Raw genomic sequence first — 21,637 nt, 5'->3', positions numbered from 1 at the left:
GGTGTGCTTCAAAAGAGAGTGTCACGTGTGCTTACTTGCTTTTTCAATGTCAATACATCAGATACAAATTATAGAATTTTAGTTTTCCTTGTCAGCACGTTATCAAAGCAAATTTTTATCTGGCAAAACCAGACTCCAAAGCACCCTGTGACAGTTTCACTCTCACTGTTAATCTATTGCCATCTGTATTTTCAGTTAGCAGGAGTAGGCTGGCTGAAATCTGAGGACCACCGTCATTATCCAGCAGACTGCAGTATCAAGGACCTGTAGATGTAGGCTTGTAGGTCAAGAAAATTCCAAACCCGTAAAACAAGAATGAGCAGTTTGGAAATGGCTGCGGGTCGACCTGTTAGACAAGATGGTGACGCTCTCGGACAAACAGGACTAGACTGCAGTGGAAAGTATGTGGCAAGAGCACTTAGAAATATGATATGGAAAATTATGAATGGTATGATTTAATTTGTGTGGGCTGTGCTACTTTTTTCCACCCAGTGTTTATACATTTGTAAATTGATGTCTTCATTTTAATTAGCAGTTATATTGTAAACCTGGGTTATTTCAATTAGTGGGCCAATGGCAGACCGTTGTAAAGTTACCGATGGTTAACGCGACCATTTTGTATTTCGGTGATAATTAAAGCCATGTTTGTGTGCAGCACGACTTGTTTTGGATTAGTCACAACATGGTGGATGGCAGCGCTCCTGAGGTTTGCATCAATGAGGTCCAAGTTTGAGTGCTGACATATTTCTGGTGTGAGTGCACGGGCACCGTCAGACCAAACATTACAACAATGTTGAATACCATCACCGTGTTGGTCCAGTTTTAAAACAGGCTGCATTCAGGAAATAGGTCTCCAAAAGTAGGTTCTTCTTATATTTGGATGTAATATTCAGCTCCTGGTGTCAGAGTTTTGTGTAGCACAACAGAGGTCTCAGACAGGAGCGTTGGATATGATCGTGTACGGTGTGCACAATAAACTAACTTGGCGACCGCACCAAAGGGGTGAAAAGCCTCCTACTGGTGCTCGATGTTGTGAAGAAGGCTTTTAATTTCTGCATCTCATTCTTTGGATGATGTGCTTTGGGAGGAGCACAGAGCTACAGTCACTGCAGCCAAACCAGTGAGGCAGGAGGTTTGTCTGAGGACATGACAAAGCTGAACTGTGTCTGTGTGTGCACATGGCATTGGCCCTTACTCGTGTTTAACTAGTTCATTGTTTAAATATGTTTATTTCCTTCAAATAAAATTAATGTCTTAATAAAACACCATTTTTTTACGCAAAACTTTTATAAACTTGAGCTGTGTTGCCTTGGAGCAGATTTCCTTTAATCCTGTCATCTTACATTGAACTGACTGGCTAACAGTGATGGTAATCTTGTTATCATGGTTGGGATTTCGTATGGAGCAAGTGAACAACTGGTCTCGAAAGCTCACCAGAAAAATGATGAAGCATAGGTTTGAGTTTCACATGGGTCGAACCGTGACGTGGTTACAAGAGTGAGAGCATCTCGTGAGCTGCAGCTCTTGTAAGCTGCTCCTGCTTTGGAAGCGGTCAGTGTGTGTCAAAGAAGAAAAAGCGGTGAAGCAGCAGCAGCACCGTGGGTGGCCAGAGCTTACTGATGCACGTGGGCCCAGGAAACACAAGAAGTTACAGAACCGAAAGCATTTGCTACTAATTTATCCACAGGGCAGGGTTGTTCTGGGGCCACAACTCAGAGCTGCACGAGATCAAGCTTCAGGTCATAATTTGACAGCAGATCGGTATATGCCTGACTTGGTGTATATTGTGTTTAGTAATGTCCTAATCAGATCAGAGCTCAACAGATTTTAGCGTTTTTGTTTCATCTGCAGTCAGTGACTTGACCCTATCAACTCAGCCAAGCTTTTTTTCTTTTGGTAGCTGTCATAAATCCACCACTATTCAGGAGTTCCTGTAAACTAGGCTGTGTAAAAACAGCGCCACAATGGAATATTTTCACACGATCGACACAATAGCCATAGTAGAATGTGACAACAGTCGAACAGCCACTCGCAACACCTGTAGCAGCAGCGTTTCAAGAGGCGGAGTCCAGAGCTTCGTTCATTACAAGCAATTCGAGACATCTAAAAGTAAACACGCTTGTTTTGACGGCAGCCGTAACAGCCACACCAAATGCTCTGCTCATGCTACGAGTTCAAGCTGAGATGCCTCCCAGAATTCAATGCAGCTATCCACAACATACACAAATAGTGATGAGGGGCTTTAATCAATCTGTATTAAGTATATTATAATTAAAACAATAGTAAAGTATCTTTATTAGTGTCTTTATAAGTCATTGTGCCAGAGATCCTTCTATATATACAGAATTAGTAAATAATTTGTCCATAATGCCATAAATGTATCAGCAGTGAAGATGTCACCAGTGCCTGAGTAACTGTAAAAGAATTTTAATTGATTCCTCTTAAAACAGAGCAGAGACATGTTTTCATAGTGTGTATTATTTTGAGCACATATTAATATGGCAGTAATTTTCCTCACAGTAATGATAGGAAATGTTTACTGAAATGTCTGAATGCGCTTTCATGTTTTCAGTCAGGCCACATGTTAGAGATGGGAAGGAGTACTCTCAAGAAACAAAAGAGACGGATGCATATTCATGGATGCCATTTTGTGCCAACTTGAGACAATGAGTAGAGTAATTTAATCCTGCAGCGTGTGGACTCTCTGCTCAGACCGTCCAGAGTAACCGAAGCCTGTGTGTTTCTGCAGAGCTTTGTTTGACTACGACCGGACGAGGGACAGCTGCCTGCCCAGCCAAGGCCTGAGCTTCTCTTACGGGGATATCCTTCATGTCATAAACGCTTCCGACGATGAGTGGTGGCAGGCGAGGCTCGTCACGCCTCACGGAGAGAGCGAGCAGATCGGGGTCATTCCAAGCAAGAAAAGGTAGCCGCTCGCAGCAGCTCGCTAATGCCAGACGACACGATTACGCCTGCTCCTGCTCAGGATTGAACTTAAAAAGTATTTTTCCTTTTCTTTTCTTTTTTTTTTTTTTTTCTCCTCTATTGCAGAGTGGAAAAGAAGGAGAGAGCCAGGTTAAAAACAGTCAAGTTCCACGCCAGGACAGGCATGATTGAGTCTAACAGGGTAAGTGTAGAGGGCCAGCTGCTCTCTGCCCCGGTGCCAGAGCGGCTGTCTTCAGTGCTGCTGCCGGGCTCCCAGGGAGATGGCCTACTTCCCCCCTTTAGTGTGGGAAAGAGACCAGCACCTGCTCACTGAAGCAAGCACAGAAAGGGCTTCTATTACTGTATAGGTTACGCGCAAGCGTTCGAAGATGAGAGCCGTGTGATCTCCACGGCGAGCGCGACAAAGAAATTTGCACTTCGAAAATATCTGCACGTTTGTCAGAGACGGATGTGTCAGATTTAATTTGCAGGAATATAAATCAGCTGTAATGTTGTGCCTGTTTTATCTGTTAACCAAGGAGATGGATTGAAAATGGAGCCTGTTTTAATTTGGCCAACAGACGCCCGTCTCCTTCACGTTGACGTGCCATTCATTTTCACCCATTACCTGCTTCTCATTTTCATTATTTGATGTGTTTCTGTATCGTTTTGTGTGTGAGTTTTTCTTTTTGCATGAGTGTTGAGTACCTTCATTGAAACCCATTCTGTTTTTTTGTTTTCACCCTCTCATTGCCCCTCCCTCCCTCCCTCCCTCCCCACACCCACGCCGACAACCAGCCGGTCAAAGTAAAGCGCAAAAAAAGCTTCAACCTCTCACGCAAGTTCCCGTTTTACAAGAGCAAGGAGAATATTGTGCACGAGTTGGTGGAGTCCGAACGTGAGTATCCGCTGTGCGATGGACTGGGCAGGGTGGGAGGGGGTCGCTTGCCGTTTCCGCCTCCCTTTTTTTTTTCCCTCCCGCTTTCATGCTTCAGGTCTGTCTCTTCAGTCTTCATCTTTCGGTCACCTCCGGGGACGGCTCGTGCGATGGCACCACGCCCGTCCCGCTCCGAGCCAGAGAGACGCCCCGCTGAGGCGCGGGCCTCTCTCTGGTGCGTCTTTGGGGTCCAGAGGGGTGTCTTGCTGTGTGTGTGTGCACGCGCACGTGTTTGGCTGCATTAACACACAGGCCTTCTAATACCGTTGATGCCTCTCCTTGTATGAGTCTTGATCAGTTCTCCAGTCAGTCACTGACCCACAACAAGACGAATCTCATTAACTGGACTGAAGCTTTTAACACTTAACAGGTCAAAATCCCATTTTAATGGGATTGGGATTCCGTAATTGAAAAGCTGTGGCTTACTATGAACAAAGTGGAGTCGAGGCTTAACGAGTACAGCGGCGCCGTGTGTCAGTGGGCCTGGCGAGCGCTGCGCAGCACTCCTCTCCCTCTCCGCCCCGACTTTCACTAACCTCTTCTTCTTCCTGTCTGCTTCTCTTCTCTTGGTTTCTGCTCTCACCTGTCGGGACACCTAGGACTTCCCAGGGTTAAGCGATGACTTTTATGGATCAAAGAGTTTGAGTAAGTGTGTGGTTGCACTGTGTCAAGCAGCTGTTCCCCGAGCTCAGACAGAAATGTTTTTGTGAGTGTCGGCCCTGCTGGCAAATGTAGAAACAAACCACACACACACACCTGGAAGCTGTGTTCACACCTGGCGGGTTTGGGTCGAACCCTGGTGCACACCAAACAGCAAAGCCCAGAGTTTAGTGGAACAGGACTCGGTGTTAGTGTGATAGCAGCAAAACACTCTGCGATCGTCATCAACACTGTCAACAACCGTTTTGTAGAAGCGTGTGCCGTTGAGAGACGCTTCGTTAGATTTGAGTTTTCTGACTTGGACTAACACTTTTGCTCCTGGACATAACGCACGCTTCACGTGGACGTTCCTGCCTTCTACATCAGTGATTTTAAAGCTGTGCCTGTACTTCTACCCGGAAAACGCCAACTTGAGCTCTGAACGCTCCGGACTGGCCGTGCTGCAGGACGCCTGCGTGGGGCTGCTGTGCACAAACAACACCTGTCCAGCTGAACGCCGCCGCTGGTTGGCGTACCGTGAAATCTCACTCTGCCTGATGCGGCTGTCCCTGACTGCCCCCGTCACCGAATGGGGGGGAAAAAAACACCTTTGCAGCTCTTGTGCCTGAGAGCCAAGTCAGACGACAGCTTCAATGACTTGCTTCACCTCGCACTTCATAACGCACCACATGTAATCACCGGTAGCGGCGTGGTAACCATGGAGATGGTAATTAGATTACCCATTCCTGAAAAAAAATAAGATAGTAATGCCAGGTTTTTATGCATGTGCTGGAAAAAAATGCAGACTCATTTTTATGCTCTAGTCACTTTTGAATGTTATTTTATGGAGATGAGCCCCCAACACTACTGTTTTAAAAGCTTTTTTTTTTTTACCTGCCAGTGTTTCCTCACCTGCTGTCAAATTTACACATTCGAATAGAATAAACTGGGGTTTTTTTTTTATGTTGATTTAAAATACCATCACAACCATTTATTTTTCTTTGCAGAGTTTTAATGATATAATAAAAATACTGGAAAACACTACTTCTATGACATGGTGTTTAAAATCCTATTTCCTCTATGATTCTATCCTAATTCATTCATTCATTTTCTGCCGCTTTATCCCTTTCGGGGTCGCGGGTGGCTGGAGCCGATCCCAGCTGCTATCCTAATATTTCAGAATTTTATTTGAAGATAAATGTGAAAACATTCTATCTGTTCAGTGAATGTTACCACTGTGTGACGAATACATGCTGGTATTTCTGCATCCGTAGGTATTTTAGTAGAACCAAATGCTCGTACTACTACTGTAACATGATAAAGACTTTAAGACTCTCAAGACTCTTCAGCGTCTTTCCCTGGTTCATTTGACCGGTCCGACTGAGAGGCAGTGCCTGGTTGTTGGTGTGTGCAGGAAAGCAGCTGTGGCCGCTCTCATGACTGGTGTATTTCCTGAAAGAAGCTTTTGGTGAATAACAGATAGCCAGTGATACACTTCTGAACAGTGTCTCATCTGTTTGCAGCTTTTGCTCTCAATTGGGGGAGGAAAAAAAAAAAAAAAACTAGAAGCACTTAAATCCAGTCTTCCCCCTTTTTTCCTCCTGCTTTGGTTTGCACCAGAAGACCAAACCACAAGTGTGAATACAACCTCAGAGTGACACACACATACACACAGATTTTTGCGTGTTCGCACAAAGCGGACGCACACCTCCTCACATTTTACACTACATATAAAAGATGAACTCCCGAGGGTGGGCGAGTGAGCATTACACTTACTGTGAATGTCTCCGGGTCCTGAACAATACATGTTGAGCAGAGTGTTGTTTCTGTAAGGTCACACAGAGCTCCACTACATCTGTCACCAGAGCCGGCTGTTGTTCCTGCTCCCCTGAGTCAGCCGGCTCCCGCCTGCCTCCTGTGGACAGTGTAGCGCCTCTGTGTTGCCTGTCTTTTTTTTCTTTTCTTTTCTTTTTTTTCAAGCACTCACAAGTAGCAGGAGGAAACATTGTCCAGGGGATTGCGGGTCATTGGAGATATTACCACAGGAAACACTTAATTTCCTATTGCTCACACTTAAAACCACTTCCCTAATAGTGTGACAGCATGTCTGCCGCGGCGAGCAGGACTTCTGCTTTCTTTATCTCCCCTCCTTTTGTTTTTAATACTGTAGTCGTTGAGAAGCGGGGAGTGGTTTTTTTTTTTTCTTTTACCCTGAGCTCGCCAAGGCAGGTGAAAACCATCTTCACCCATAAAGAGAGAATTTATTAAGACGTGACTGTGGGCTTCTCAGATGATGTGAAACTCTCCCTCCTTTGCTTTCACAGAATGCTTGACATCCAACACAAGTGACAGCGAAAGTAGTTCGAGTGAGTCACCCTAATTTCTCATGGTCTTTCTGATTTGTTTTACACATCCCACATAGATGAATAATGCTGTGGATGTCCGTAAATCTACTTGTCAGATGAAATCTGGACCTTATTTTAAATTTTAATCTCATCAACCATGACAATTTTATTGTATTTCTTTGTATTTTTGCTGAAATGTTTCATGTTTTGTTGTTCCAGAGGGTCAAGAGGACACGATTCTTTCCTACGAGCCCGTTATTCGACAGGAAAGTAAGTAACAAAAGAGTGTGTGTGTGTTAAACTGGACTTTATCTTTTAGATGTGAAAGTTCTCATTGTCCTGCGCTCTCCGATTCAGTCCACTACACGCGGCCTGTGATCATTCTGGGCCCAATGAAGGACAGAGTAAACGACGACCTCATCTCCGAGTTCCCCCACAAGTTTGGCTCATGCGTACCCCGTGAGTGAACACGCCGCCGCCGCGCAGCCCGCCTAAAACACGACGACCGGCCGCCAAACTAACCGTGTTCCCCTCGCCGCTGCAGATACAACCCGTCCCAGGCGAGAAAACGAGATGGACGGCCAGGACTACCACTTCGTGGCCTCCAGAGAGCAGATGGAGAAAGACATTCAGGACAATAAGTTCATCGAGGCCGGGCAGTTCAACGAGAACCTGTACGGGACGAGCATCTTGTCTGTCAGGACCGTGGCCGAGCGGGTACGGAGCGTCGCGTTTCCACATCTTAGCCGGTGTTCGGTAATGAGCTGCACTCGGTGATGACGCTCTGCTTGCCCACAGGGGAAACACTGCATCCTGGACGTGTCTGGGAATGCCATAAAGCGACTGCAGCAAGCACAACTTTACCCGATCGCCATCTTTATTAAACCAAAATCCATCGAAGCCCTAATGTAAGCATGACCCTGCACACACACACACACACACACACACACCTGGGACTGCGTTCTGTCTGCTGCACTAACCGTAAACTCTGTCATCTGCAGGGAAATGAATAAGAGGCAGACGTACGAGCAGGCCAATAAAGTCTTCGACAAGGCGGTGAAGCTGGAGCAAGACTTCGGAGAGTTTTTCACAGGTTGGTGTCGCTGCAGATTTCAGGATATTTACGGATCTGATGTGGGCTGAGGATTGGACGCCGGTGTTTAAGACTTCAGCTGCCGCTTGCGTGTTAGATTTGCACGCCACTCATCGGTCAATAAGCCCCGTCTGAAATTTGCATCTGATTTTAATATTTAACCAGCATTTGGTTGGCATCTGGTACTGTTACCAAACTGTTTTAAAGTTAAATGTCAGCCTGTCAGCGATACTGACTGAAATGAAAGGTACAGAATAAAGTGTCAAATCTTTCAAAAAAAAAAAAAAAAAGTATCCGACTGTAGCCAAGATGTTTTTAACAACACAAAACCTCTTAACTGAGTCAAACAGTTCATTCTGAGGAAGGGTGCATAGAGTGTTTCATATTGGAAAACTTGATCAAACTATTGAATTAAAATGAATTTTCTGTGTTTAATCCAATCGCAGTAATCAAGATGACATTGTTCTTTCTCCGGCAAATCTCCTGAAAGACTGAAAGTCTTCCCTCCATAGTGAACCTACTCAGACTAATGTCGCTGAAAACGTGTCGGCTCTCGGGGGAATTGATTTGTGCAGCCTTCAGCTCTCATGTTGCCTTAAATCCACCGTTGCCGTCCGGCTCTGAGGCCACTTTGTTAGCAATCCGGAGGCTTCGGCTGCTCTCACGACACCAGTCCCGACGTTCTGATTCTTGCCACTGGTACAGAAACGGTGTGACCCACAACGTAGGAGGCAGCAGCTCAAGCTCGGCACACAGAACACGCAAAATAAATGTTCCTGATGTTTTTGTCTGCCTGCAGCTATTGTACAGGGTGACTCGCTAGAGGAGATCTACAACAAAATCAAGCTAATCATCGAGGAGCAGTCCGGGCCGTACATCTGGATCCCGTCCTCGGAGAAGCTCTGAGCTCCCTGCCGTCCGCTCTGCGTCGCCGCGGAGACCCCCTCCTCCCCCTCCTGCTCCCCAGAGACCCCGCCCACGTCCAAATAGCCCTCCCCCCCCCCCTCTCCTCACCTCCTTTTGCAGATATGTTTCATATCAAGTTTTAGTGTCATCATTATGTTACTCTCTAAATGAAAAAGAAGTCTTATCACCATTACTGTGACTGTGCACACCCCTGCATGAGTTTCTCAACAAATCCATTCAAGACTGAAAATGCCATTCCAAAGGAATTTGTCAAAAGAAAACAAAAGAAAAGGGAAAACAAATAAATCCTTTTTTTTTTGTGAACTGGGACTGACTGAAGATCAGAGTGATTCACAGAAATCTGGAGAGAGGAGTTGGGATTCATAAAGAAGTTGCAGGGGAACAGAGGCAAATCATACCGAGTTGGAACACTTTGTAAATGTTCATCAAATCACATTTAAACAGACAGAAGACATGAGAAGTTGAAAACCAATTAAGGGTTTAGTTTTTTTTTTCTCTCTTTTGTTGAAGTTTAGGTTTTTTTGTTTTGTTTTTCTTTTTTTTTTTTTTTTTTTTTTTTTTTTTTTCTTTTGGAAAAGACTGGATAAAATCGAGCCCTGCTGATGGTACTGTTGGAAAACGATCTCTCTTGTTTATAATGACTGAGGAAATTAGTGGAGGAGCCTACAAACTGGTGATCTATTTATCACAAACCAGCTTGCCGTTTGGTCGCCTGCCAGTCGTCTGCTGCGGCCGATAAAGACATCTCGGGAGGCAGATCAAGAGGAAGAAATGCGTCCTGAATCTCTACATTTATATTATAAAAATCACAAGAATAATGAGAAAATCCTGCTGAGGTTTTACTACATATTAAAGAAAAAACATGTTTTACACTTACTTCACTAGAATTGTCAATTTAGAGGGCTGTTAGATTCATTTTTGTTTTTTGTTTTTTTATTTTTCTTGTGGGTTTTTTTCTTCTTTCTTTTTCTCGCTCGTGGTTTTTAGCTGCTCTGTGTAAAGGACGGGGGTAGAGAAGTGTAACTGGGCTCTCTGCAAAACACCAAACTGCCTTACATCAAATACAAATTCTGTTTTGTGACTACCTGTTGTCTGTGAGAGACGAGGACGAGACAAGTCGACGCTCGTCTCCCCCCCCCCCACACACACACACACACACACACACGCCCCACGCTGCTTCTGCGTCCTCCGACTGTCCAGGAGGCCTGACCTGAGTGCAGATTTGAAAAGTTCCTCCCCTGTATCTCACCCCCCCCCCACCTCCCCTCCCCTCCTGTAATTTGGCCATCAGATTAACAATTTGGACAGCCAGAGCCTCCCAGCTACTGTTGCGCAGCAGACCACCCGATTACACTCTCTGCCTTCCCAGAGGATTCTCTTCTGATTGGTCACATGGTACTGTCCTATCTGCCGCCGCGACGGCGGCCCGAAAACGGGTAGAACAAGACAATAATTGTATTGGGTGTCCTAACAATTAAAGAATCAATACAACCTGTTTTTGAATGGTCCCCCTGTCCCCCCCCCCCCTTCCCCATGACCAAAATCACTTAAGTCAGGTTGGAGTGAACCGACACGCTTTGTGTATCGATAAACGTATGAATTCTTCCAGGGTTTGTGTTGAGCTGTGTGCGTCCGTCCGGGGCGAGCCAGACGAGCTCAGGAATCTGAACGTAAAGATACCATTCCTCCCCCCCCCCCCCCCCCCCCCCCCCCCCCCCCCCCATGTGACCGAGAGGCCGCCATGTTCAGAGCAGTTGAAGAAGTGCGATTTCAGCCGGACGCCGCCATGGGGTCGTGCTGCGTGTCTCCTCTTCGGGCTCATCCGAGGCCCGTCGGTTGGGTTTGCGAGTCGCCTGTGGGTTTGGAAGCCCCCCTCCACCCCCCGCCCCCCCGCCTCGTACAGGCCACTTCATGCTAACGTGGGCAGGTCTGAAGAAGGAGCGCTGCTGTGAAACACACCCCCTCCCCCCATTCTACGAACTCTTTCCTCTTCAGCTTTTATTTTTTAAAATTTTTAGAACGCAAATGGATTTTCTTTGGGTTTTTTGATTTTTTTTTTTTTTTTTTCTTTCTCCTCAGAGAGCCAGACCCAACAAGAAGTGTTACCCTAGACCTCTGGGTCCCCCCCCTGCTCTCTCCCACCCACAGAGCACCTGTACCTGCAGGCATTTTCTGAACAGGTGTGCCCGCCTGTCGGCACCACTGCTAAACCAGCTGTCATTACCTGTGTCAAAACCAGAGTTCAGGGAATAACCGAAGGGAACAGAGCCATTTATAAACTGCTTGCAGACTGTTTCAAAAGGGTGTGGTAGCTGTACAATGTAAATATGCCCCCAGCAGATCCCCCTCACCTGTGCTTTCATGCATGTGTGAATCAAACTGGGACAAAACATGTTTTATAGACCACAAATGTCAGGTAAGTAAAAGTTTGAGCTACTCTTGAGAATATAATTTCCATACAAATGTGCTGTATTGTTGGTATTTCTCTTCAAATGCCTATTGGAACACTTAACTAGTCAGTTGGGAATTCACTTCCCTCAAGTAGGGCCTGTCTACATGTGATTTCTTGTGGAACGTGTCTGGGTGTATAGATTTAAAAAAAAAAAAAAAATTACTATATATTGTAAAATAAAAAGTGACGCAGGCAGAAACCTACACAATATCACAGAAAAACCAGGAGCGTTGATCAATTACATTATTAGGAGTTTAGAATTGGTCCTCTCTGGTGTTAGGTTGAAATACAGCTGACTGTTAACAATGTGTGTGGTATTCATACCTCAGTCAGCCATGTCAAAGCCCAAAGAACTTGATTTCATTTAAACTCTTTCCATTGAGGTTGCGGTATCGAGATGGAACCCGAATGCCTCTGTGTGTGTATAATTGATGAGGGTCTATGTTCTGATGAGAGAAATGACAAACATATATGCTTTTATTTTTTGGGGCGGGGCGGGGTTCGGGATGGGCGGGGTGGGGGTTCAGGGTTCTTGTTTGTACTTTTGGGTGATGATATGTTTCTGTTATAGCACATCTGTGCAGTAAGTGCTTGCAAACATGAACCCTTTGATTGTACAGTAGTTTCCTTCCTGTCACTGCAGGTGGTACAGCCTATCAGGACGCTCGGCCTCATGGTCTTCCCTGTCCTAGTCATGAGGGAACACAGTCCTGCAACTTTTGTTTGGGTTTTATTTTGGGACTTGACAAGAGTTTATTTGTTTGAAAATAAAATATGTGACTCAGTTATGATTTTGACGTGCTTGTTATTCTGCTGGTTTCCAGAAGCGTAGATTTATTTTAATTTACACACAGTTCATATTTTAAAGTTTATTGAAGGAAAAAAGAAGAGGTTTATGGAACACTTTTAACATTTAAGAACCAGAAAGCAGCAAAACGACACCGGAACAGGCAGGTGAACACTGTAGAGTTAGTCTATTCTTCCATGCAGAGTTTTTTCTTGGCTTTGTCCAAACGGTCCAGGATTTCACTGTAGAGCATGGACATCTGTGGGGATGCAAGAATCCACTGAATCAAGTATTGTGATAACAAAAAAAAACTAGAAAATGCTCAAACCTTGCGCTGTCACTTGTTCAGTAATGTGGAAAAACCTTGTCTGCAGAAAAGTGTTTTTACTTTTTGCCAGAATCTTTTGAAGCAGCGTCTTTCTTTGCCGCAGTGTGTTGTGAGCCCTGCCACAGAACTCCATTGACCTGGAGTCGTCTTAGCGTTTCGCTGTGGATAAACGGCGAATGACTGCATATAATGTGGAATCCAGCACTGCTTCTGTGTGGAGTTTGCATGTTTTCCCTGTGCATGTGTGAGTTTGTTTCTGCTGGAGTCCAAAAAAACATGTTTCAGGCTTATTGTTGACTCTACAGCTGCTTCTTGCGTAGCGGCGGAGTTGCTGCCGCCGCCACCCTCCTCTCCCCTCAGCGGTCTTGTACCTGTATCTCGTAGCTCCTCTGCAGAGACCCCCCCAGGTGGCGGACGAAGCGCATGGCGAGGCCGCACCACTTCTCCGCCTGGTCGTACTGAGCCAAGTTGAACAGCAGCACGCCCAGGTTCCAGGCTCGAGTCAGCAGCCAGAGGGTCTCCATCTCTGGGATGTCGTCCGGCTGCCGAGGAGAGAGCAGGAAGACGCTGAAAGAGGCTCCTTTTAGCGGGGGCCACCTGGGTGACTCACTTGACGTTCTTCAGAGGCGGCGAGTAAACTTTTCGTCAAATCCTGTCCGTTTGTGTGTTAACCATTGCCGACGCTTAAAAGAAGACCAAACCGGTTTCATTCATATTCGCAACACTTTAATCTTGTCCCTTTACTTTGATCCAAAGAATTTCACAGCTTTCAAGTAATAACTCAATATGAAAGGGGAAATATGCCTCACTCCCTCTAAAGCAGCCTAATGCCTCAATAATTTCATGTCTCTTTCAGAGCTGCGGCTCACCGGCAGTGTGATGACTTGTACATCGCATTAACATTCAAATTGGCAGGAAGGGGTGGTGAATGGAAGCATCTGCTAATTGAAGTGCGGCTGAAAGCCCATTGATAAAACGAGGCTTCCAGAACAGCAGGCAGGCGTGGAGTGGAGGAGAGGGGGTTAATTATACAGCAGGGAGCCGGTCTGTCGGAGGGAAGCGGGAGGTGTAGCCGAGCGGTGTGATTGGTGCTGACTCACCGCAGCGCGGATGATGGACAGGGCCTCCTCGTAGTAGTCCCACACCTCCTCCAGCACATGGGCCTCCACCTCTGCCACGCCGCTGGGGAGGGACAGCTTGATCAGGCTGTGGACGCACTTGCTACATTGGGAAGACACGAGAGAGCAGCGTCACGACCATTTCGCCGCACTCTCAGCCAGGCTGGGATCGTAAAGGCGGTGTGGAGGAGGAGGGGTCTGCCTGCAGCGGACGAGGTCGGGCTGGGGTTGTTTCTTGAGCAGAGAGAGGGAGGCTCTCAGGGCCTTCTTACACAGCAGAGGGAGGTGGGCTGGAGGCTCCATGGCCAAGGCTGAGTATGGAAAAGAAAGATGAAGCCATACAGCAAACATGTTAACAAGTCTAATTCTTAAACTGTTTCAGCAGGGATCTTACCTGCCATGGTCTCTAATACTTTGATTTCAATGTTTTCGAGCTCCAGGACGGATTCCAGTAGAGTCTCCACCTTCGGGTCGTTCAGTTTAGCACGAGCCTCAAATTCATACAGCAGCAGGAGTGTGTCAGTGGGGTCCGTCGGGAAGCTCCCTGTCAGTGGACGAGACACTGAGCTCAACTCTGATCCTGTTATGGAGAGTGTGTTTGACTATCTAATGTTTCCAGTTATCCTACCTGATGCTTTCAGGGTTTTCCAGATCTCTGAACAGATCTGAATGTACTCCAGAGCCTGAGTCAGGTCCTCAGTCTGTGAACACAAAGCATCCTGGGTTCATCGTCGCCATCTAGTGGTCGGTTCAATCTCAAAGAGAGACCTGACTGAAGAGCCGACGCCAGCATGGCTCATGTGGTTAGTCACCTCCTCTGGCCATGTGTCTCAGTAAATTTCCGTCGGTGTGAATGAGGCTGCGCTAAATGAAGGAGACGTGCAGTGGGAGGCCCACCTGGCTGGAGAGGCCAGACTTCCTGAACAGCTCCAGCGAGGCCGCCGCGGCCATCAGCAGGCCCGTCTTCTGGCCCATGAGCAGAGCGCGATCGGGAGGGCACAGCTGAGAGAACTGCAGATGTAGAACAGAGCAAATGATCGAACGTGCGTCGATTCACAGGACCGAGACGACAGCGAGACTTTCCTGGAAAGAGAGCACGAAGAAATCCCTCATCCTGACGGGGGAACTTTCACACTGCAGGGCCGAGTTCCACGCTGCGACATGGACACACAGACACAACTGCAGGAGTTGAAATGACGGCGCGTCACAGCTTATTTCAGTGAAAAGACTAGAGAGAGGAAGTACCGATCTTTCTGAACCAGTCTGGTGCGGTTGCGTTTTGCTCGCCAGTTAGGCGAGACTGACGTGAGACGATCTGCAGAACTGCAGAGACGAAAAACAACATTTCAGCATTATGACGGCGCACAGCTGTAAAGACATTCATACAAAATGCAACTGCAGCTTCATCGAGCGCTCACCCATTTTTAAATATTTCAGGAGAGCGTCGACGCTGACATTCCTGCAGAGTGAATGTGATAAATGTGAAGCTGCTCTGGATTGTCTGGCATCATTCATTCCAATTTTCAGGCCTTTCCCCCTCACCTCGTCTCGTCACTGGATTGCTCCACAGTGGAGAGCACCAGCCGAACCAAACACCTGCAGAAATATGAATGAGGAAACTGGAGATGACCTCCTTTTCTTCACCTACTAACTGTATTATACAGAGACACACTTTCAGTGGGGAAGTGAGGGAATATAGGTCAGTGGATCACCGAGGTGTGTGGAAAACTAACAGACACACCACGATCTGTGAGGAACCTCAACTAAAGCCGATCATCTCATGTGTGAAACACTACCTCATCATGGAAACACTATAACAGCACAATTACACACAACGTGTATGGTGAAACACGGGTTAATGTAGCCTATCTAGCTCCAAACTCTTAACTTTGTGCACTTGTGTATTTCAGTAACGATCCAGTTGCCACAGACCTCAGAGCAGTCAGAATGTGATCCTCATCTGGGGAGTTTTCACACAAACTCTCCAAGGCTCTCACTGCAGGTTCTTGCTGTTCACTCTGTCACAGAAGAACAAACGTTACCGCTGATGCTACGCGTCGTCTTCATCACTGTCTCGTTAAACTGAGGACCACTGGTGACAATAACTATAGCTGGTTATTATGTCTGCTGGTAGAGATTTGTAAAAGGAACAATGATTTAACCGTCAAGTAACTATGAAAAGTCAGCCTTATTTATGTGTTTTCAGTCTTGCTTCTTGTTCACCTGCTTGCTCCAGATGTCTGAGTGCTCCAACATCACTGATTCATTAGAAAGTTCATGTATTCATACAACGGATTGCTGGAGCCAAGCAGGGAAACCAGGGAAACATATTTATACGTCTCTGAACAATAAGCCTGCAACAGTAATGCTCCATTCCTAATCTTCATGCCGAACTCCGAGGAGTGTATTTTCAGAGGAAATCATCAAATGAACTGTTACTATCCCGTTCATCTTGAAACTCTGCCCCTCCTGCACAGGAGGCCAGTGTGAGGTTAACAATAAGGACAGCTCTCCTGATCGGTTTCTCGCCCACTGGTTGCAGGTAAAGTGGAAGTCTAGGCTGTAAGAACCACTTATGGTGCTGAACCATCACAATACCACAAAAAGACTGGAAAAAAGATGAGATCCCAGTTCTACAAAGCACAAATTTTCCAAATGGTAAGAACAAAACATCCAGTGATGAATGTTTTTACCTGTAAAGCGATCTGAGCGGCCAGACTGAGGAGTTTGGAGGCAGCGTTCTCAGCAGTCATCAGTCTGTCCTCACTGGTTACTGGATTCTTGGACAGACGTCCGATTGCATTCACTGCCTCGATAGCTGAAGCAGAAAAGAATTCTCACCATAACCGAGAGCACACTGTAAGTTATCTGGAATGAAGCTGCAATAATATGAAAAGGCAGGACTTTATTCGTAAGTCATCTCACAGCTGTGAAGTTTGACGTTACCCTTTTCTACGTTGTTCTCTTGCACAGCAATCCTGTAAACACTGAAGTGAGTGAAAATGTTGTCTGGATCGCATCGCTCCGCTTCTCTAATTGCGTCTTTGGCCTGAAAACACAAGTTTTGAGTGTATGTGTAACTATCATCCTAACAAAATAAACTGATCAAACCTACACGCGATAGAAAAAAACTACACAGTGAATTCTGAGCCGTAACAGCGACTGATTACTGCTGTGGATGGAGCTGTTGGACCTTTTCCAGTTGATTCAGGTTGAGTAAGCATGAAGCCCTGTTCCTCTGAAGTTTGGCTAAGTTGGGCTCCATCTGGCCGGCCTTAAAGAAACTCAAGGAGTAGTTATACCACTGAAGAGCTTCAGAATGGTTTTGGGCCTGAAAAGAAATAAAAGCACAGAAATTGACTCACTCTAACCTGATATTCTGACTTTCAATAGTTTCGCTCGATAAATCTTGTGAAATAAAGTCAAGTTGTGTCGCGGATACCTCAAAGTGTTTCGAAGCTTTGTCCCACAGGATGGTGTGTAAATTACCGAGCGCCTGTGGAGTCAGCTGTTTTCCCGTGTAGTGACCTGTGAGTGGAACATATTGAACATGACACAGGAGCGCTGCATTACCGCGTGCTACTGTTTTATCATTGCATGTATTTATATTAAAGTACTGCAAAAGCAAGCTACCGGTGATGATGTCCTCGATCTTCTGTTTGCCCAGCAGCTCCTTCCCTCTCTGAAGCAGCAGCTCAATGTGAAGGACGAGAGCAGCTCCCAGGTCAGGGGACGACTCGAAGCGCTGACACACACGTTTCAGATGCTCAAACGCCAGCTCCTCTCTGGAAACATCAGAACAGGCATCTTTCAGGGATGGACAGTCTGTGTCTGAACACTGCAAAGTATTAGAGAAGGATGAGATGATCGTTCACCTGTTTTCAGCCATCAGCAGCTTCACTGAGCTCAGACACTCTTCAAGAGAAACTTTAGATTCCAGCATCTCATTAAGTCCTGAAAAGACATGTTTGTTTTATGTTTTTTCATGTACCCATGAAGGAACAATAACTCTGTCCAGGGTCGACATGCAAGCACAAAAAGCATTCACACCTACAGTAGGAAAAACAATATTTAAATCCCATTTTCTTAGTCATCACAGCGGTGTTTTTACAATTTAATGGATGGGTTCCTAATGTAAATCACTTAAAAGAGCTTTTAACATTGTGGAAAACAAAGTTTTCTGCTGGCCAAGAGACAATAGAGGAATGATAGGTGGGACTTGTAGAAACTCAGAACTCACCAAGAGTTAATAAAACAAATAAAGAGGGAGGAGATAGCAGTTCTGTTGCCTTTAAGGTCTTTAATTCATCTAATCAATGCGATTCTCAAACTGTGGCACATGTAACAGGAATGGAGTTTTCCTCTTATTTTGCTTTTGTATTAGAATTACATTAGAATTTAAATACCTCCTTAATCCCTGAGGGAAATGTGATATTTAAAATAATCCCAATAGCAAAAAACTTAAAATAAAGCTGTGTAAATCATAAAATTCCCACTTAAAATAATAACCTTTCATTCCCTTGTTGAAAAACCATATTTTTAAAGCTTTAGCTGGAGCTGCTGCGCCTTGTTGTGAAGAGTTAATAAGTAATTCTCACATAACAGTAAATGTCTCTTTAGTTAATGCTTGTAACAGACGCATTTACCGAACTTCTCAGCAAATGAAAACCCACTGATGGTTAGTAAATTAAAAATCCACATAAAAGAAGCAGTAAGGTTTGAGCTGACCTGCTCTGACATGACTGTCTGAGGAATCACATCTCAGAAGTATTCTGATCTTTAAATACAGTCCAGACGAAGTCAAACATTCCTGTCAAAACATACAGAGGATTACAGTACAGAGCAAACTCTTGAAAATGAACACATATAATTAACAATATGAAATGTTCCACCTTGTTGGCCAAGATGACAGCATCGAGAGCTTTCTCCTGAAACTTCTGACAGTCCCACTCGAAATAAACAGTGGCCAGGAGCCGCAGGATGTTAGCCTATGGGGAGGGCGGGAGATTAAAAGCATTTCAAATCATGAATTTCATCTTCAGTATAACATTATTTTCGTTTACTGTCGTGAACTGTTACCAGAACATCCGCTGCAGGAGCATACTTCGTGTTCATTTTCCCAATTTCATAGCTCTGGCTGAAAAAAGAAGAAGTTAGTGCTGACTGCACTCAGTCCGCACACTGCAGGAGATGAATAATATATCTACCTCAGCCAAAAAGCACTGTCCTCAAATTGTCTCAGATTGTAAGTCTCAACTCCAAAGTTGTAGCACAAGAGGGAGATGTAAGCAGTCTGTGTGGAGAGAGTATGTTCACAGCTCCATCCTCCACAGATTTAATAACAATATGCACGATAAAAACATTGATATAAAGTGTTAATTGACAAATAACCAAATAATTCTTTACATCTTTTGGCAACCGGAGCAACATGTCCTTACAACGCTGCATGCAGACCACGGCCTCTTGGTTATTTCCTTGAATTATGGCCTGCAAAGAAGAACCCAGCTAAATATCAGCAAACAATCTAATAATCCCAATTATCTGTTGGAGAGTTCCCCTTCTTATTGTTTCTCAGTTCACATTTTAGCTGTCTCACACTTCACACTGCTAGTCTGTCAGAATAGCACTTCCCGTGCTGCCAGATATCACAAGAACAAATATTCACATCGAAGGTGTTGAGCGTCACACGCGCCACAGCTCACCGACTCTGCCTGGCATGAGAGGATTCGAAGCAGATCTTTCTCCACATCCCCCTTGGATGTAAGGATGTCGGCGACTCCATCGCCTCTGGACGTCAGCAGGCCGTAGAGGCTTTCCAGACTCTGGTGATAATTCATGTGTAAAGAAACTGTATTTCAGTTTGCTACAGATTGACAACATCTGAGCTCGCTATCTCTCTTCCACAGGTCATCTATCGTTACCTTGACAGCAAGTCTTAAGAAATGATCTGCCATCTGGGGATTTTTGCAGTCCAGCCAGGTTCTCCCTGTTTTACTAGCCACCTGTGATGATAAGACAGTGAAAATTAAGCCCTGGCCTCTTTGAAATGTTGAGTATTTCCAGAAGGAGCTTTGAGCATGACTTGCCAGGATCTGCTTGCGGATGGCGCCCTCTGTTGGATTGTCAGGCTCACAGCAGTACAGCAGACTGCATGCCACATGACGAACTGTGTGAAGGGCCAAAATTTATCATTGAGATGGTTCTGTTCATGTGAATGTGCCAGAAGATAAGCCAGCAGCCAAAAATATAATGTACTTGTTAAAAACAAAAAGCAAAGCTCACCTTTGGCCTTCTGGTTTTTACTGATGACAGCACCCACATTCTTGGTAACTGACCAGTTCCAAAGTTGGACCGCGCAGTCCTCCAGCTAGAAAATCAGGTAAAACAAGGGTTCTTTAAAATCAGTTAAGTTACAGTTAACATAAAGGTGGTTTAATATTTTACTTTAAAATATGGCAAAGTTTTAGTTTCACTGTCTATCAATATTAACAGTGTGGTGTCTGTGGCTTCTTCTTCTGCTTCTTTTTTTGTGTGTTTTATAAGTAAATCAGAACATCCCTGACATGACAGCACTGTTTCACCGACCTGTGGGTCTTGTATTTTGGGGAAAGTCTCCAAGTCAGAAACTTCAGAGAAGATTTTTTCTATTTCCTCATCGTAATCTTCCGGCTGATTCTGCAGCAGGTTGTCTGTGAGACCTGCGGACACACGAGAGGAGATGCTGGCAAGACATGAATACTTTAACAGTAAAATACCTACTCTCCACAAGAGATCAGCAACATACTGTAAGATCATTTTATGGCATCTATTATGAAAATTATTGACACTGTTCTGATAAAAGCTTCACTTTAAGATCATCTGAATGTGCAGGAGCATCACTCTGTGCTGACTGTAGCAACAAAATATAGTTGTCACATTCAAGCCTTTGACCATCTCAAAAATAATCATGATGCAGGATGTTATATTAATTTAAGCTGTCATACATTACACCACCGAATCATTTATTTAATAAAATTTCTATTTAATCAACAGCATACATGTCTCAAACTGCTAAACAAAACAACAAAAAAAGAACTCTCATTTTTACAGAAAGGGGGAAAAAACATGTCGGCAACAACTAGCTATGGCCAAAACAAAAATATGATGAGGGAAGTAGTGTTTCCTCTGATTTTAAAACTTGTAGGGTTGATAGATGTCTTAATTATGAGTCTGAATTATGTCTGAATTCTTGTGTTGTATGTTGCTTTGGACAAAAGCTTCTGCTAAATGAAATTGTAGAAGCTGAAAAAATTAGTAGAGATGAAAAGGTTAAATGTTTCTTAACATTTTGTTTAAATATGTGGTCATTTTCCCAAATGAATCCGGTCTTGAATAAGAAGATAACTTTCTATTAAAACACACATTTTCACTACTGAATGTGAGTAATGACACAACCGATGGGCTAGCATTAGCATTCAAGCGAGTTAGCGCGGCCTGTCCGATATGAAACATTTAGCTGTTTACAGCTGTATTTGTTTTTGTGAGAACTGCAAAAGGTGGTTTTATACAAACATGTCACCTAATTTATAACCTTTAAGCAGTATTTAATATTCAGTTACTTACGTTTGAGCTTGGAAACGTCCAGCTGCAGGTTCACCTCCATGTCTGACCGTTTGATTGACAGCTGCAGTGAAAGCCCGCCAAAAAGTCAGAGGCCAATTCAACTACATAACTATGTACATCTACAAAATCAAAATACATTGTTACATTTAACAGTAAAATGGTTTTAGTGTGATAAACTGTACATTCAGAAGGCAAGAAAGCTCTGAACTGCAGAGACAGTTCATATATTTTTAAACTAAAAATAAAAAATCAATAGGTAATTAATAACTATCAAGTACAATATAGTGGAAAAACCTGAACAAAGTTAGTCAGTAGGATTATCAGTTTGAATTGAATCCTTTTCTTATGGGTTATTTAGCCTTTAATATGTTTCTTATCCATTCGATCTACAATTTGATTTCCATGACAGTGCTTTTTTGTGTTTTTTGTTGTTTTTTTGCATTGATCTGGTTGGGGTCTATAAGTGTCCTCTCATTTTTAAGAT

At 44.6% G+C, this 21,637-nt stretch overlaps 2 protein-coding genes across 7 annotated transcripts in view; one reads left to right on the top strand and one right to left on the bottom strand.

The window, feature by feature from the left end:
• Positions 1-9,673, top strand: part of dlg3 (discs, large homolog 3 (Drosophila)) — a 69,366-nt gene extending 59,693 nt beyond the window's left edge. For 3 of the 6 annotated variants that reach the window (XM_030111454.1, XM_030111419.1, XM_030111411.1), the window contains 10 exons: positions 2,750-2,926; positions 3,052-3,127; positions 3,724-3,823; positions 6,826-6,867; positions 7,066-7,116; positions 7,204-7,305; positions 7,391-7,563; positions 7,645-7,754; positions 7,848-7,939; positions 8,739-9,673. In XM_030111454.1, the coding sequence (XP_029967314.1) occupies positions 2,750-2,926; positions 3,052-3,127; positions 3,724-3,823; positions 6,826-6,867; positions 7,066-7,116; positions 7,204-7,305; positions 7,391-7,563; positions 7,645-7,754; positions 7,848-7,939; positions 8,739-8,845 (1,030 nt within the window). In that variant the 3' untranslated portion in view covers positions 8,846-9,673. Of the gene's footprint in view, positions 1-2,749; positions 2,927-3,051; positions 3,128-3,723; positions 3,824-4,461; positions 4,508-6,825; positions 6,868-7,065; positions 7,117-7,203; positions 7,306-7,390; positions 7,564-7,644; positions 7,755-7,847; positions 7,940-8,738 lie in introns of all 6 variants that reach the window. The other 3 variants (XM_030111445.1, XM_030111436.1, XM_030111427.1) reach the window with 1 other exon arrangement.
• A 2,544-nt stretch (positions 9,674-12,217) lies between these two features.
• On the bottom strand, positions 12,218-21,193 carry tex11 (testis expressed 11). The gene is made up of 29 exons (XM_030114543.1): positions 21,154-21,193; positions 20,137-20,249; positions 19,834-19,918; positions 19,638-19,717; positions 19,473-19,553; positions 19,254-19,373; positions 18,958-19,038; positions 18,759-18,844; positions 18,631-18,688; positions 18,444-18,539; positions 18,280-18,361; positions 17,427-17,505; positions 17,185-17,336; positions 16,994-17,079; positions 16,745-16,882; positions 16,498-16,600; positions 16,245-16,369; positions 15,484-15,569; positions 15,094-15,147; positions 14,970-15,010; positions 14,797-14,874; positions 14,626-14,705; positions 14,449-14,553; positions 14,180-14,252; positions 13,946-14,095; positions 13,754-13,862; positions 13,534-13,654; positions 12,805-12,975; positions 12,218-12,364 (listed from the first exon to the last, which is right to left on the bottom strand). Exons 1-29 carry the CDS (start codon positions 21,191-21,193, stop codon positions 12,293-12,295), a joined length of 2,745 nt encoding a protein of 914 aa, XP_029970403.1. The 3' UTR covers positions 12,218-12,292.
• Between the last annotated feature and the right edge of the window lie 444 nt (positions 21,194-21,637).

The sequence above is a fragment of the Salarias fasciatus genome, chromosome 2 (genome assembly GCF_902148845.1).
Source record: "Salarias fasciatus chromosome 2, fSalaFa1.1, whole genome shotgun sequence".
In the NCBI taxonomy this organism is placed as follows: Eukaryota; Metazoa; Chordata; class Actinopteri; order Blenniiformes; family Blenniidae; genus Salarias; species Salarias fasciatus.
The sequence above is the reverse complement of the archived record's forward strand: the minus strand, read 5'-3'. Positions and strand labels throughout refer to the sequence as shown.

Bases quoted from the DNA above. Each gene is read 5' to 3' on its own strand.
- tex11 (XM_030114543.1), bottom strand. From the start codon at position 21,193: ATGGAGGTGAACCTGCAGCTGGACGTTTCCAAGCTCAAAC. The intron at 17,080-17,184 runs GTAGCTTGCTTT...TTCCACTCACAG, and splicing joins GATCGAGGACATCATCACCG to GTCACTACACGGGAAAACAG. The intron at 13,655-13,753 runs GCAGACCCCTCC...TTCCCAATGTAG, and splicing joins CCCGACCTCGTCCGCTGCAG to CAAGTGCGTCCACAGCCTGA.